Source organism: Pogoniulus pusillus, chromosome 9, assembly GCF_015220805.1.
Source record: "Pogoniulus pusillus isolate bPogPus1 chromosome 9, bPogPus1.pri, whole genome shotgun sequence".
NCBI classification, from domain to species: Eukaryota; Metazoa; Chordata; class Aves; order Piciformes; family Lybiidae; genus Pogoniulus; species Pogoniulus pusillus.
The window spans coordinates 573,728-586,515 of record NC_087272.1 but is presented as its reverse complement, the minus strand read 5'-3'; the positions used below and the strand labels follow the sequence as shown (position 1 = coordinate 586,515).

Below are 12,788 nucleotides of genomic sequence, written 5' to 3'. Positions count from 1 at the left end.
GCAGAGGTTAGAGCATGCTTCTGAGACCTCCGAGTGCTTAATATAAGCATGATTTAAGCCTGTGTGCTCAGAAAATATCACTAGTCAGCGCAAAAAACCTTCAACTCCAAGCACACCAGAAAGCAGTCTAATAGATTCGTTATTGCCACTCATCTAGGAGGTGGTACAATTAATGCTGAAGAGATACAGGAGTTTTCCTGCTTGGAATTCATAAGGGATCATGAACTGCTGAAAGTCAATCAAATGGTGCAGGCATAGGCTTGCCTTCTAGTGAACAGAAGGTAGAACTGCACTCTGCTCTTCGAACTAACCACACAAACTATTCTGTACTTCAGCACAGTATTTCACAGGCCATTGCCTTTCTAGTCCTCTGGTAGTCAGACAGCCAGATGAGGGAAACACGACATAAAAGAGATGCTAACTACATTTCAAGTATGAAATCATTGCAGTAGCACCTAGATGATAAGCAATATGCCGTGGTAAACTTTAAGCACAGGCAGACTACATGAAGTGAGTTTGTCAGACACAAACTTAGAGCACAGATCAGTAATGAAGGTCACATCCGAACTAACCTCGTCTCACCTAATCTACTGGTGATGCTTCAGAGGTTTGGGGTTTTTTAGGGGCTAGAGGAGTGGGGGAATGCTTTCATTTTCTTACAGTATGCAAGCCAGGACTTTACAGACAAGTTCAAAACTCAGTTTTTATATACCCAGAGAAACATAAGATTAAACATAAATGGTAGGGACTAATAATGGTGTTACATTATGATTTGTCATGTTTCTCATTACGTCCCATGCTTCAAAATGCAAAGGCCCCAAGTTTGTGTTGTCATAAAGTATTTTTTGTTGGTTTTGGGTGGTTGTTTGGGGTTTTTTTTTATAAAAAAAGGCCTTTTTCATTCTCCAAGGACTCAAGAAACAATCTTCTTGCCTGGTACTGCAAGACAAATGTTACTGTGCATGCTGCAGTTAGGAGTCTTACCCAATGCAAGATATCAAACAGAAGAGAACTTCCTTGGAAGACCACCACTACACTTAACACACCAGTGAAAGAGTCACTTGAAACTCCTGCAGTACCTCAGGTGAACAGAGCACTCAGAAATCATGTTTATCCTACAAATCAACAAGTGGATAGGAAAAGTGGACAAGAATGACAGGACAAAAAGGATTGCCTTGTAAGCCTGTTACAAAAACAATTTCTCAGAGTATAAATGCTCTTTATCTCCACACAGCTCATCACCAAAAGCCTTGGAAAGGAAAAAAGGGGAAAAAAAGTAGACTAGTGAAGATAAAAGCAGTAGCCTAGACTTAGGCCAACTACTGCTGTTGGAAAGGCCTATGTAGCCAGCCATGAGACAGAATGGAGTTACAAATGCACATCCATAGGGGAGAATCTGGCCTAGCATTCACACTGTGTTTGTAGAAGATCATGGCATTTGAATAACTCACTGTTTAGACACATCAGGCAATACTGCCTGGTCTTTTTTCCTGGTATCCACTGATGGCTCTACAGGGGTTAGCACTAGAGCAGCACATGAGACTATCGACTGGTAGGAGTCTTCCCGGCAAACTGTAAAGACAAAAAAGATTTCAGCATTAAAGAGGGAATTCAGCTTGCAGCTTAAATGCTTAAAGGGGGAAAAAATAATCAGGTCATGACGGGATAAGCAAAAGCACAAATGATTGATCAGACTTGACTGTAGTCACCTGCAATGAAAACACCACTGTTTTTTGACCTGCCTAAAGGACTTGCTTGACACTTGTTCTTGCTATAAGCTCATACCCACCTCATGACTCACTAAGTTTTACCTAGAGCAGTATCTGATGTCAGCGTGCTCAAGCTCATTGGTGTGTCTGAAGTCCTAAAAGGACTAATATTGCTGTAGATGACAACAAAATAAGTCTGGCTTCTTCCTTTTGCATTACAAAGTGAAAACAAACCTCCCACCTTCCAAAACATCAGTCTCCACATGAAAATAGAGAGAATCTGATTACTAATTTAAGTTCAACCATTCACCTCACCTCTTTCCAACAGGGCACATTTATTCAGATGGTCTAGGACTGACAGCTGATGTACTGATTCATGCTGATGTATGGATGCATGTTTTCTGTTAATATAAATTCTCTGTATGTTACTGTCCCAGGTTGAGGCTACAGGGTTAAAAAAATTTATTAGCAGAATTATGGGATTGAATAACAATCTTCTAGTCCCCAGATTTTTTTTTAACCCTATAGCCTCAACCTGGGACAGTTACTGTGCTGGATCATATGACAGGTCATATTTACAGCTGGAAGAATGATCATGTATTTCTCATGAGCATCTGGCTCAATTAGCACTAATAAGTGAATACTCAAAGGTTCCTGACCTCTAAAGAGACAACTGTATTTGTTAAGAGTTACACACATGATACAGTGCAAGGGTCATCAGTAATTTAGCAGTCACCACTCTTACTGATTTTGAAGGTATAGATTTCCTTTACAGCTAAACTGTACTTTTATGAGCCAGACACAAGCTGGAATTATGAACTGGTTGCACTGAACAAAGCATAGCAGCTTCTGACATTATACCTTGATGGTACTATTGCATATCATATACACATGATACAGGAAGAAATGAGATGATCTAAGGTTGCAGCAGAAATCCGCCTGGGGTTCTCTATGTATAACACAGAGTGCACCATGCACATACACAGCCAGCAACACAGGAGGATGGTGACTGAGTCTTAGCAATTCACAATCAGAAAGGAATAATTTTACATGCATTTATGGAGGCTTGTGTCAGCTGGGATCTTTGACCTTGTTTCTAAAGACATTCCTACCTTCCACCCTCCACAGTCATCTGTCTCCTTACTGCTCACAGACAACGTATCTTTGGCATAGTTTCTGCTCCTCTAAAAGGAGCAAAGCCAGTGTAAAACCTTGCCCATGTTGCCTTCACCATGTCAAGAGCAACCAACTGAGGTGTTTTACCTTGAGCACTCAGATTAGGTTAGCATGAATTCATCCCACATCAACAAGATACATTCAGAGGCACAAGTGATGTTTTAAGGCAGCTAGAGAACATATTTTAAAGAACGCCTGAGCAAAGGGTTAAATTTTTCTGCAAAGATCATAAAAGTGCAAAGGTCTTTCTGTTTTCTGAGCAATCCTGAGCCATTCAGCAAGCAGCACAAATGGCCTGAGCACAGGCAGACTGTGACAGCAAGAACGTTCCTATGTGGAGCACGTGTAGTTAACGTTGCATGCCTTTGATGCTCTCCAGCACTGCTTATGCTTGTGTTTTTAAATACTAATGTACTAATGTGCATGTTATGCTAAGACATCAAGACAGAGGATGACCAGTACTGAAACTCTACCTTCATTCTTCTTTGGAACCAGAGCTACTCAAAACTTTGTCACTATCACAGACACTCATCTCCTGAACACTATCATACACAAAGAGAACTTGCTGTACTGCCATAGGTAGTAGCGGAGGGGGAAGGGGGAAAGGGAGAAAGAGGAAAAGGGAAAGGGAAGAGGAAGAAGAGACATGGAGAGTAATTGATGAAGTACTTATTTTCCTTTAAAATCCCTGTGGTAGCACTTCAGTGTCTAGTTGTTACCTTAGAATTTTGTAAAGGTCTGGTGACTGTGGAAGCCCCACAGTGTAGGACTTTCCCTTGATCAGCCACTGTCTGTCAGAGCAGTATAGAAGGATGTAAATAGGAAATCACAAGTAACAAAGATGACTCTGCTTGTGTCCTTTACAGAAGTTTCACAGATGCTTGAAACAGTGAAATTGCTTTTGTTTAAGAACAAATGCTAATAGGGGAGTTGCATCATTTCCTAATTTACAGCTGCGGACAAACCTGGTGCTCATCCACTCATCTGAGCTCAGAGAATTTCTTATCCTCCTGCTCTAGACAGAAATACTCTTTGGTCTGGCTTTTAAAAACCACCACAATTCCTCCTCATCTCAAGTCTCTGAACACAGCCATAAGTCATTATGGAACAGTATAATTAACTAAAATGTCACAAAAGAGCGACAGCAAAGCAGCAAGTAATTTTCACCTACTGGAGTGTATCCTCTTATTATCTGTTCATAACTTGAATTATGAAAATGAGAATGTGCTTGAAGGTGGCCTCTCAGCTTCAACACTAATGGGGATGTGTAGTGTTTTACTTAAGGAGACTTTTGATTCTACACTTTGAACTTCTCATAAGTGTGGCTTCTTTTCTACTCCTTCATTTTTCATCTGTGGGTGGCTTGCATTACACCCAAAAAGGCTCATTAGTCATGACCACATACACTCTTCAAGAATCCAAATCTCTTAAGTCTTCAAAATATTTTACCAATTATTAGACAATCAGAATTTCAAACAGTTTCACAAATTTAGCCTTAATACACAACTTGGAAAGGAAAACAGAGAAAAGCAGAATTTTCAGCCATCAGAGCTGGTGTTTGGAAAAGATATCACAGTAAACAGCTGCCCCAGCCTACTGCATTATTCCCAACAGGAGCCTGCAAGTCAATTCCATGCTCACCACCCACTGGGCCCAGTCATCCAGACAGTTTTCAATGCAGCTGTCTGCTCATCCTCCCATCCATCAACAGCTTGTCTATGAGGATCTTATGGCAGACAGTGCCGAAAATCTTCCTGAATTCATGCCACACCACATGCACTTCTCCAATGGAGCAAGCTGCCTTGTCTCTCTGCTGCTCTTGCACAAGGGCACACAAACTCTAAGCCTGTTGTAGGCAGAGGTTCGTTGTCATGCCTGTTGCACCCTTTCAGAGGTGTGGATAAAACTGCACAAGGTGTCAGCATCAAGAGAAACAATCAGCTCATTTTATACTATCTGTAGCAATTTCTTTATGAGACTAATATTTAGTGTCTCAAAATGTGCTGCATAGTGAATTCCTTCTGAAAAAGAGTTCTGTGCATGCAACCAAGATGATATTTTTCAGTACCATTGTACCATCATTACCCACAATTCAGCCATTATGTGAACTGCAGTGAAATAATACAATTGGAGGAACATCTTCACCATCTATTATCACTACAGAAACTTCTCTTAGTAAAATAAAAGGCACTGCATACCAAATATATAATTTATAGGAGCATAGATGTATATATACATAATACATAAAGAAAAACTCTACAGGAGGAAACAAACTCCACATAATACTATTGCAAAGATCTGTACTGGTTTTGAATTTGCATAATTTCTCCCCAGACTCTCCAGTTTCCACTCCAATGATGCATGCAGTTTGTTTACTTCCATTGCCAAGTGTTTCAAAAGTACCCCATCTATCTATCACTAGGAGTGCTGGCTTGGATTTACCCTCCTTGGTTTAAGCAGCCCCAGAACATTATTCACTATCAAAACAGATATCTGCATCTGAAGGGTAAAAAAAAAGAAATAAAATTAAAGCTTCCCCCTCTTTTGTTTCTTCTTTCAAAAAACAGTGAGAATAATTAAACAGTTTACCTCAAACCAACCAGTGAAAAGCCTTTCATTACCTAACCAGTAGGACAGTAGGAAGCCTTCAACAGCTACTGAGTATGCTGCATCTTTCTGGAGAATAAAAAGATTTTTAAGCTCTAGGGGTGTCACTTACAGTGTCTGTTTCACACACTGTTCATTGTATAATCTTTTCCCTTCTTTTTAATAGAGGAAACAGAAAATCTGGTCATCACCATTTACTATCAAAAAAAGAGTGTCCCTTGACACAAGACTGAAGTGATGGGTAGATGAAATTAGCAGCAACTACTATCTGCTTAAACAGAAGGGAAATATTCATATGCAGTGTGCAACAAAGCGTAAGGGAGAGAAAAACAGTGAAGTACTTTCTGAATTTACAAAAGCTGGGCATTTATTGTGACAATTTGAAGTATTGACACTTATGCCTGTAAAGTTTAAAATAATCAGCTGTCAGCATTCAAGAGACAGATCATGTCTGGAAACAACTGCTGGTTTATAGGAAAAAACCTTCTGCCTTGGTAAAAAAGCCCAGGCAACCAGCCAGGAACATGGAAGGCTCTCAATCCTTTCCCATTACCTGTGACTGTGCGAAACAGGGGCTGAAGCATGGGGGAGCAACATCTGGATCCCAAGAATTAACTCCTCTACTACTGAAGGCCGGAAGATATGTTTTAATTACTCCAGAGTGGCAATTCTCAGTGCAGCCATTTACATATTGACACACTGGTTCCTAAATGTGACCCTCTGCACAAAGGACAAGAAAAGCTGCAAGATATGGAACCAATATACAAGTTCTTCAGATAAGAGAATCAGAGATCAAAGGACTCTTACTGTGAGACAGAGATTTTGCTGAAAGAAAAAACAACACAAAAGCCAAACACAGAAACAAAAAAGTATCTACTGTAGATTTCTTTAGTAGATTAGTATGATTTTGAGGACAAGTGAAGAGCTGAGGAATGGAAAAGGAACATTTAAAACAAGTAACTCAAGCTATTTTCCCCAGGGAAGCTGCTGATGCTAGAAATAGTTCCTAAGAGAGGGTCATGAAAAGCCATCTATGAATTTTGCTGCCTCCAGTAAGAACTGTGGTTAGCCACAATGTTCCTTACTACATGGACACATCCTCTGATATTCTCAGTCCACTCAGAGAGCTCAGAAGAAAAAGCCCACTGTCCAAATCTGCCTTTTCATCAACACCAGACATCACTTGCATGAAACGCTTCAGCACAGTCAAGTGTAGGATTTCAGCTCCATCCTTTTTCTCCCAGTCCCAGAAAAACAACAACGTCTTTAATACTTTCTTATTAAACCCTAAAGCCCACAGAGACTTTAGTCCCCCTCTACACCACTCTTGTGAGTGGAGTACTGTGTCCATTTCTGGACACCCTCTTAAAGAAAGATCTGGAGGTGCTGGAAGGTGTCCAGGAAGCCCCACGAGGGGGCTGCAGCTGCTCTGCTATGGAGACAGGCTGAGAGGGTTCGGATTGCTCAGTAAGAAGAGAAGGCTACCGTCGTGGTAGGTCAGAATAGGCCTAAACATGTCCTGGCTTGTTCAGACATGTTTTCTCTGTTCCCCATCTCTTCTGCTGATGGGGGAAGCAACTGTGGGAAAGGAAGACAAAGGCCTGGTGCCACCATGTCTCTTTGCCATGGAGGGGGATTCTGCCGCTTATGCTGATTGTGGCGGAGGGGAGAGATTAATTGGTGCATGTCGCTTACTGCAGACTGCTGCTGAAGTTGAGGAAATGGACTTATGGACTCCAATAGGAAGTGTAAAGGTAAGCTGTTTAATACACAAATCAGAAGGCTTTTTATACTGTTACAGGATTACATGTCCATTTCTAATTGGTCCATGCTACACAGTTTTGTGGTTTAAACATAATCATTAGTAGATACAAAAGTATTTTTATAAGCAATACGTGTGCTCGTACACCAGACTGGTGTCCAAGTCCTCCGCTCTAAGGTATGTCCGTGACTGATTTACTACTTTGTTTTACTTCGCACAGCTGCACGACAAGGACACAGCATCCTCAGGCTAACCTTGCTTTTTTTCACAGAAAGCACGAAGAGGACACAGCGTCCTTGGGCTGGCCAATGTCTTACCTGCTGTGCTCAAGTCACATATTGATTGCAAAGCAACAGCCCCTACAAATGCACCCACAGGTGCGAGATAATATTCTATTAAAATATGTATTTATTAAATTCAATATTCTGAACTCTCACCACCCCCAACCACTGTATTTTAATATTAAAAGGATCTACATGGTCATGAAGACATTCTAGGATTAATACCACACCATAACTTATTAATAACTAGCAAACAGTTCAAACTATAAACAGAGAGAGATTTTTCCCTGCGGCAAATACTGCTTGGGGTCTATATGCTACTTGCCCAGCAGGTGAGCTGAAAGCTCTTTCTGCTCTATGGCAGAGGCAATAGATATCACAGAGGCATTAAAGCATTCACTTATAAATTCTTATTAATCATCAATCACCCTCCGGGGCTACGTCACAGCCTGTTACTAGTGTCCAAACTTCAGGGGAGTCTTTGCCCATGGACTTTGAGGCTGGAATCCTCCTGGCTTCAGGGGAAAGGACAGTCTCTGACCTTGTTCTCTGGGCGAAGGGTGCAATCTCTGCCCTTGTCTCCTGGCTTCTTCTGGACACTGTGTCCAGGGACTCGTAGGCAGGACCTTCAGGTGCAGAGGAGTATAATGCCATGCAACATCAGCACGGTGTCATGCTGGCTAGTAGGCCGATCTTGTGCAGACAAGTGAGGTCTGCTTCCTGGTAACTCAGCGGCAGTGGAGCTTACCAGGCAATGAAGCAGCAGGCATGCAATAGTGTGCATGGCTGCACAGGAGTCTGAGCTCCGTAGGTAAAGGCAGGCAATACAGGATCTGGTCCTGATAACTCACCACAGTGGTTTGCAGGTGTGCATGGTTGGCTGGGAGTCTGAGCTCCATAAAGGCAGGTGCACTGCGGGTGGGCATGCAAACAAAAAGCAGTGCTGGTGAGTCTAAGCAAGCAAGGGAGCCTGAACAAGTGAGCCTGAACAAATGTGTACGCTGTTTACCTGTGTATCTCTATTTATCAAATGCGGGCTGAGATTAATGGCCCTTTGGACACTAGAATGACCAATCAGGTTGGTAGTTAGCCAAAGCAATACCATAATAGGCAAAATCACAACCCTGGACCTCCCAAGTATGGGGATACCACGGGCCTAGCACCCAGTGAGCATGAGCTGAGTGCATGCACTTACACAAACATGTTTTACACAATCACGGGTCCTGGGCAGGCCAGACTTTATGGCACCAGGTCTGTCGTGCCCCTTTGTGCTTGTTACGTGTTTACCTCTGGTTTGGGCAGAAAAACATGTCCAGGCAGGGCAAGGCATAACTAAGCCTATATTCGGGCCTACAGGCCCTCCACAACACTCTTCCAAGTTGTAAACAGGGTACCTGCACGTGTTTATACATTTGTTCGTGTTCTCTCCTAAAAGAGTCAAAGTCAGCCCTGGCTTTACCTAATATGGTAAAGCTTGGCAAACTGCCATTCTGATGGGTTAATCTGTGGCCAAAGAGCCATTGCTCTTGGGCTGAATTGATAAAAAGAGATGAGCAGGCAAACACAATGTACTCTGTCGTACTGTGCTTCTGTCCCATTGCTCTCTGCTGTTGCATCCTGCCACACTCTTGCCTTATTTGCCTTGCAGCATTATGTCTGCTAGGTTCCAAGCCAGCTTTCCTGCATAATAGCAAGCCCTGATACTTCAGGTTTGTACATCTGGAAAATGCCTTGTCTCAGTTTACCAGAGAAGGCATTAAGTGCCTCATGACACAGTGAGAAGTGCCACCGGCATTGTACCTTTCTACACATCTGCAAGACATCCTGCCTGCACCTCTGCAAGCCTCCATGCCAAGTCTGGAGTCAAAAAGGAACCAGTATCAGGTCAAAGATTGTCTGCCTCTCTCTCAGCACCCTGTTAGAGCCTGGGAACATCTAGAATCATAGAATCATAGAATCAACCAGCTTGGAAGAGAGCTCCAAGCTCAGCCAGTCCAACCTAGCACCCAGCCCTATCCAATCAACCAGACCATGGCACTAAGTGCCTCATCCAGGCTTTTCTTGAAGACCCCCAGGGACAGTGCCTCCACCACCTCCCTGGGCACCCATTCCAATGCCAATCACTCTCTCTGACAACAACTTCCTCCTAACATCCAGCCTATACCTACCCCGGCACAACTTGAGACTGTGTCCCCTTGTTCTGTTGCTGGTTGCCTGGGGGAAGAGCCCAACCCCACCTGGCTACAATGTCCTTTCAGGTAGTTGTAGACAGCAATGAGGTCACCCCTGAGCCTCCTCTTCTCCAGGCTAAACAGGCCCAGCTCCCTCAGCCTCTCCTCATAGGGTTTGTGTTCCAGGCCCTTCACCAGCTTTGTTGCCCTTCTCTGGACACCTTCCAGCACCTCAACACCTCTCTTGAATTGAGGAGCCCAGAACTGGACACAGCACTCAAGGTGTGGCCTGACCAGTGCTGAGTACAGGGCAGAATAACCTCCCTTGTCCTACTGGCCACACTGTTCCTGATGCAGGCCAGGATTCCACTGGCTCTCTTGGCCACCTGGGCACACTGCTGCCTCATCTTCAGCCTACTATCTATCAGTACCCCCAGCTCCCTCTCTGCCTGGCTGCTCTCAGCCACTCTGTCCCCAGCCTGTAGTGCTGCTTGGGGTTGTTGTGGCCAAAGTGCAGAACCCTGCCCTTGGCCTTGTTAAATCTCATCCCATTGGCCTCTGCCCACCCATCCAGCTTGTCCAGGTCCCTCTGCAGGGCTCTCCTACCTTCCAACAGATCCACACCTGCTCCTAGCAGCCTCAACAGCTATTAAGACACCAACAGAACTCCTCCTAGGTGTTTGGGCACTGTCTGGAAAAGGTAGTTAGCCCTGGGAATCCAGAGATATTTTTGTGAGTAAATACTCAAAAGCCTCTTGGTAAGAAATTCTGTACCTAAGTCCTTTCTGCCCTTAGCAGAAAGGAGCTTCTTGAGTTCCCCTAGTGGACAAGTGACCGCAAGGACCTCCTCATAGGTCTAATAGTTTAGTGCTTGTATTATTGTTTAAGCAGGGGGCCAGACCAGATGATCTTTTGTGGTCCCTTCCAGCCCCTGACATTCTATAATTCTATGATTGCTATTTCTTGAGTGTTCTAGATCGCCTGTGTGTTTTTCCTCTGTGTAATGTTTTTCATGACCACGCACAGAACCTGATTAAAAACAAGTTGTGCAACAAGGTTAAATATGTTAATATCAAAGTAACAAACTATATTAATTTTTTAAAAAATAAAACCTGCCCATACCATTACAGCTCTGAGTAGACCTTATTGTGGCCTTCCAGTACCTGATGGGAGCTATGAGAAAGCTGCTGAGACACATTTTAGGGTGTCAGATAGTGATAGGACTTGGGGAAATCGATACAAGCCAGAGGAGGGCTGATTTAGGTTAGCCAGTAAGAAGAAGTTCTTCGCCATGAGGGTGGTGAGACACTGGCACAGGTTGCCCAGGGAAGTGGTAGAAGCCTCATCCCTGGAAGTTTTTAAGGCCATGCTGGCTGTGGGCCACCTAATCTAGCGTGAAATACCCCTGCCTATGATAAGGGGTTTGGAACTGGATGATCCTTGAAGTCCCTTCCAACCCTGACAATTCTGTGATTGTGTCATTCTGTGAGACTTTCAGTTTCTTTACAAGAACATGATCAATAAAAGTACTTCACATGAAAGCCACTACTTACCCATCTTCAAAAAAAAAAAGCCTGATTAAAAAAAATTAATTAAAACTTCACTTTTTTGCTGCTTAATTTTAGATTTGATGATAGTCTTTGAGTTAAAAAAAAAGGAAACTAAATGGATCTCTATTTTATTATTAGTTCAATAGTTATTCTAGGGCCTCTTATCCCTTAGAAATAGCCATGGTTCACAACACTGGCCAAATGCGTACTCAAGAGAAGGAGACTACAGGCTCACAGCCCCCAGAGGGCTCTGCAATAAAGCCACAGGCCCAGACTAAAGAGCCGCCACCAGAAAACATCTAACAGCAACAACTGCAGGCCCATTATGGGCAAATGAAACACTTTCTATCAGGTTCTAAGTCAGGAGGGTCCTACAGCTGAGTCAGGCCAATCTCAAGCATGAATATAAACTAAGTACAGAGTGTGTTAAACTAAGTACAGAGTGGGTTGAGCGCAGCGCTTAAGAGACTGACTTAGGAGTGTTGATGGATGAGAAGCTCCCTATAAGCCAGCAGTGCCCTCATGCAGCCCAGAAGGCCAAATGTATCCTGGGATGCAGCAGGAGGAGTGTGGGCAGCAGGCAGGAGAGGGGATTCTGCCCCTTTGCTCTGCTCTGCTGAGACTCCACCTGGAATGCTGCATCCAGGTCTGGTGTCCCCAGCATGAGAGGGACATAGATCTGCTGGGCAAGTCCAGAGGAGGTCACAAGGATGATGCAGAGGCTGTGTGCCAGTTTGAAGCTAGCTAGAATGTTTTGGTGAGAAGGACTAGATCATAGGCTGTGAAATGAAAATGAGTGACGTCTACTTCCCTCAGGCTTGCTGAGATGTATAAAAATATAAGTCAAAACATAGATAAGACACTCAGCGCCACTCTTGCTTGGGCTGCAGGTGGGGCTGCATCTTACTCTCTGACCTCATTTTGGACTAATCCACTTTGTTTCCTAACCCTCTGGCTGAACCTCCATTCTTCCTTGGGACTGGGGTAAGGTTCAGAGGGCAGGAGGAAGGTGCAGGGGTGGTTGAGAGCCCCTCCTGGGGACTCAGGTTTCTGGGAGGGCTGTTGTGTTTCTGTATTATATTTTATTTGGTATATTTCTGTCTAAAACGGCATGTACTGTAAATATCTGCTTGTCTATTGTGCTAGCTGTAAATAAATAGCTTCATTTATATTCCCAGAGCCAGCTGAGTCTAGTCTGGGTGATTTCTAAACTGTGGGGGGGCAGGGAACACCCAAACCATCATAGGCTGGAACACCTCTGCTCGGTAGGACAGGCTGAGGGAGCTGGGATTTTCAGCCTGGAGAAGAGAAGACTCTGGGAGGACCTTAGAGTTGCCTGCCAGTGCCTGAAGGGATTCTCCAGGAAGGCTGCAGAGAGACTTTTTATAAGAGTGTCCAGGAACAGCACAAAGGGAAATGGATTAAAATTGAAGGAGAAGAGGCTTGGATTGGATCTAAGGAGGCAATTCCTCAGTAGGAGGGTGGCAAGGCTTTGGAATGGGTTGTGCAGAGTGGCTGTGGATGCCCGGATG

At 43.7% G+C, this 12,788-nt stretch overlaps 1 protein-coding gene across 1 annotated transcript in view; it reads right to left on the bottom strand.

Moving 5' to 3' along the window:
* Nucleotides 1–12,788, bottom strand: part of CCSER1 (coiled-coil serine rich protein 1) — a 982,230-nt gene that overhangs the window by 762,363 nt on the left and 207,079 nt on the right. Inside the window, exon 6 of the mRNA XM_064148336.1 lies at nt 1,452–1,572. Coding sequence (XP_064004406.1) covers nt 1,452–1,572 — 121 coding nt within the window. The remainder of the gene's footprint in view (nt 1–1,451; nt 1,573–12,788) is intronic.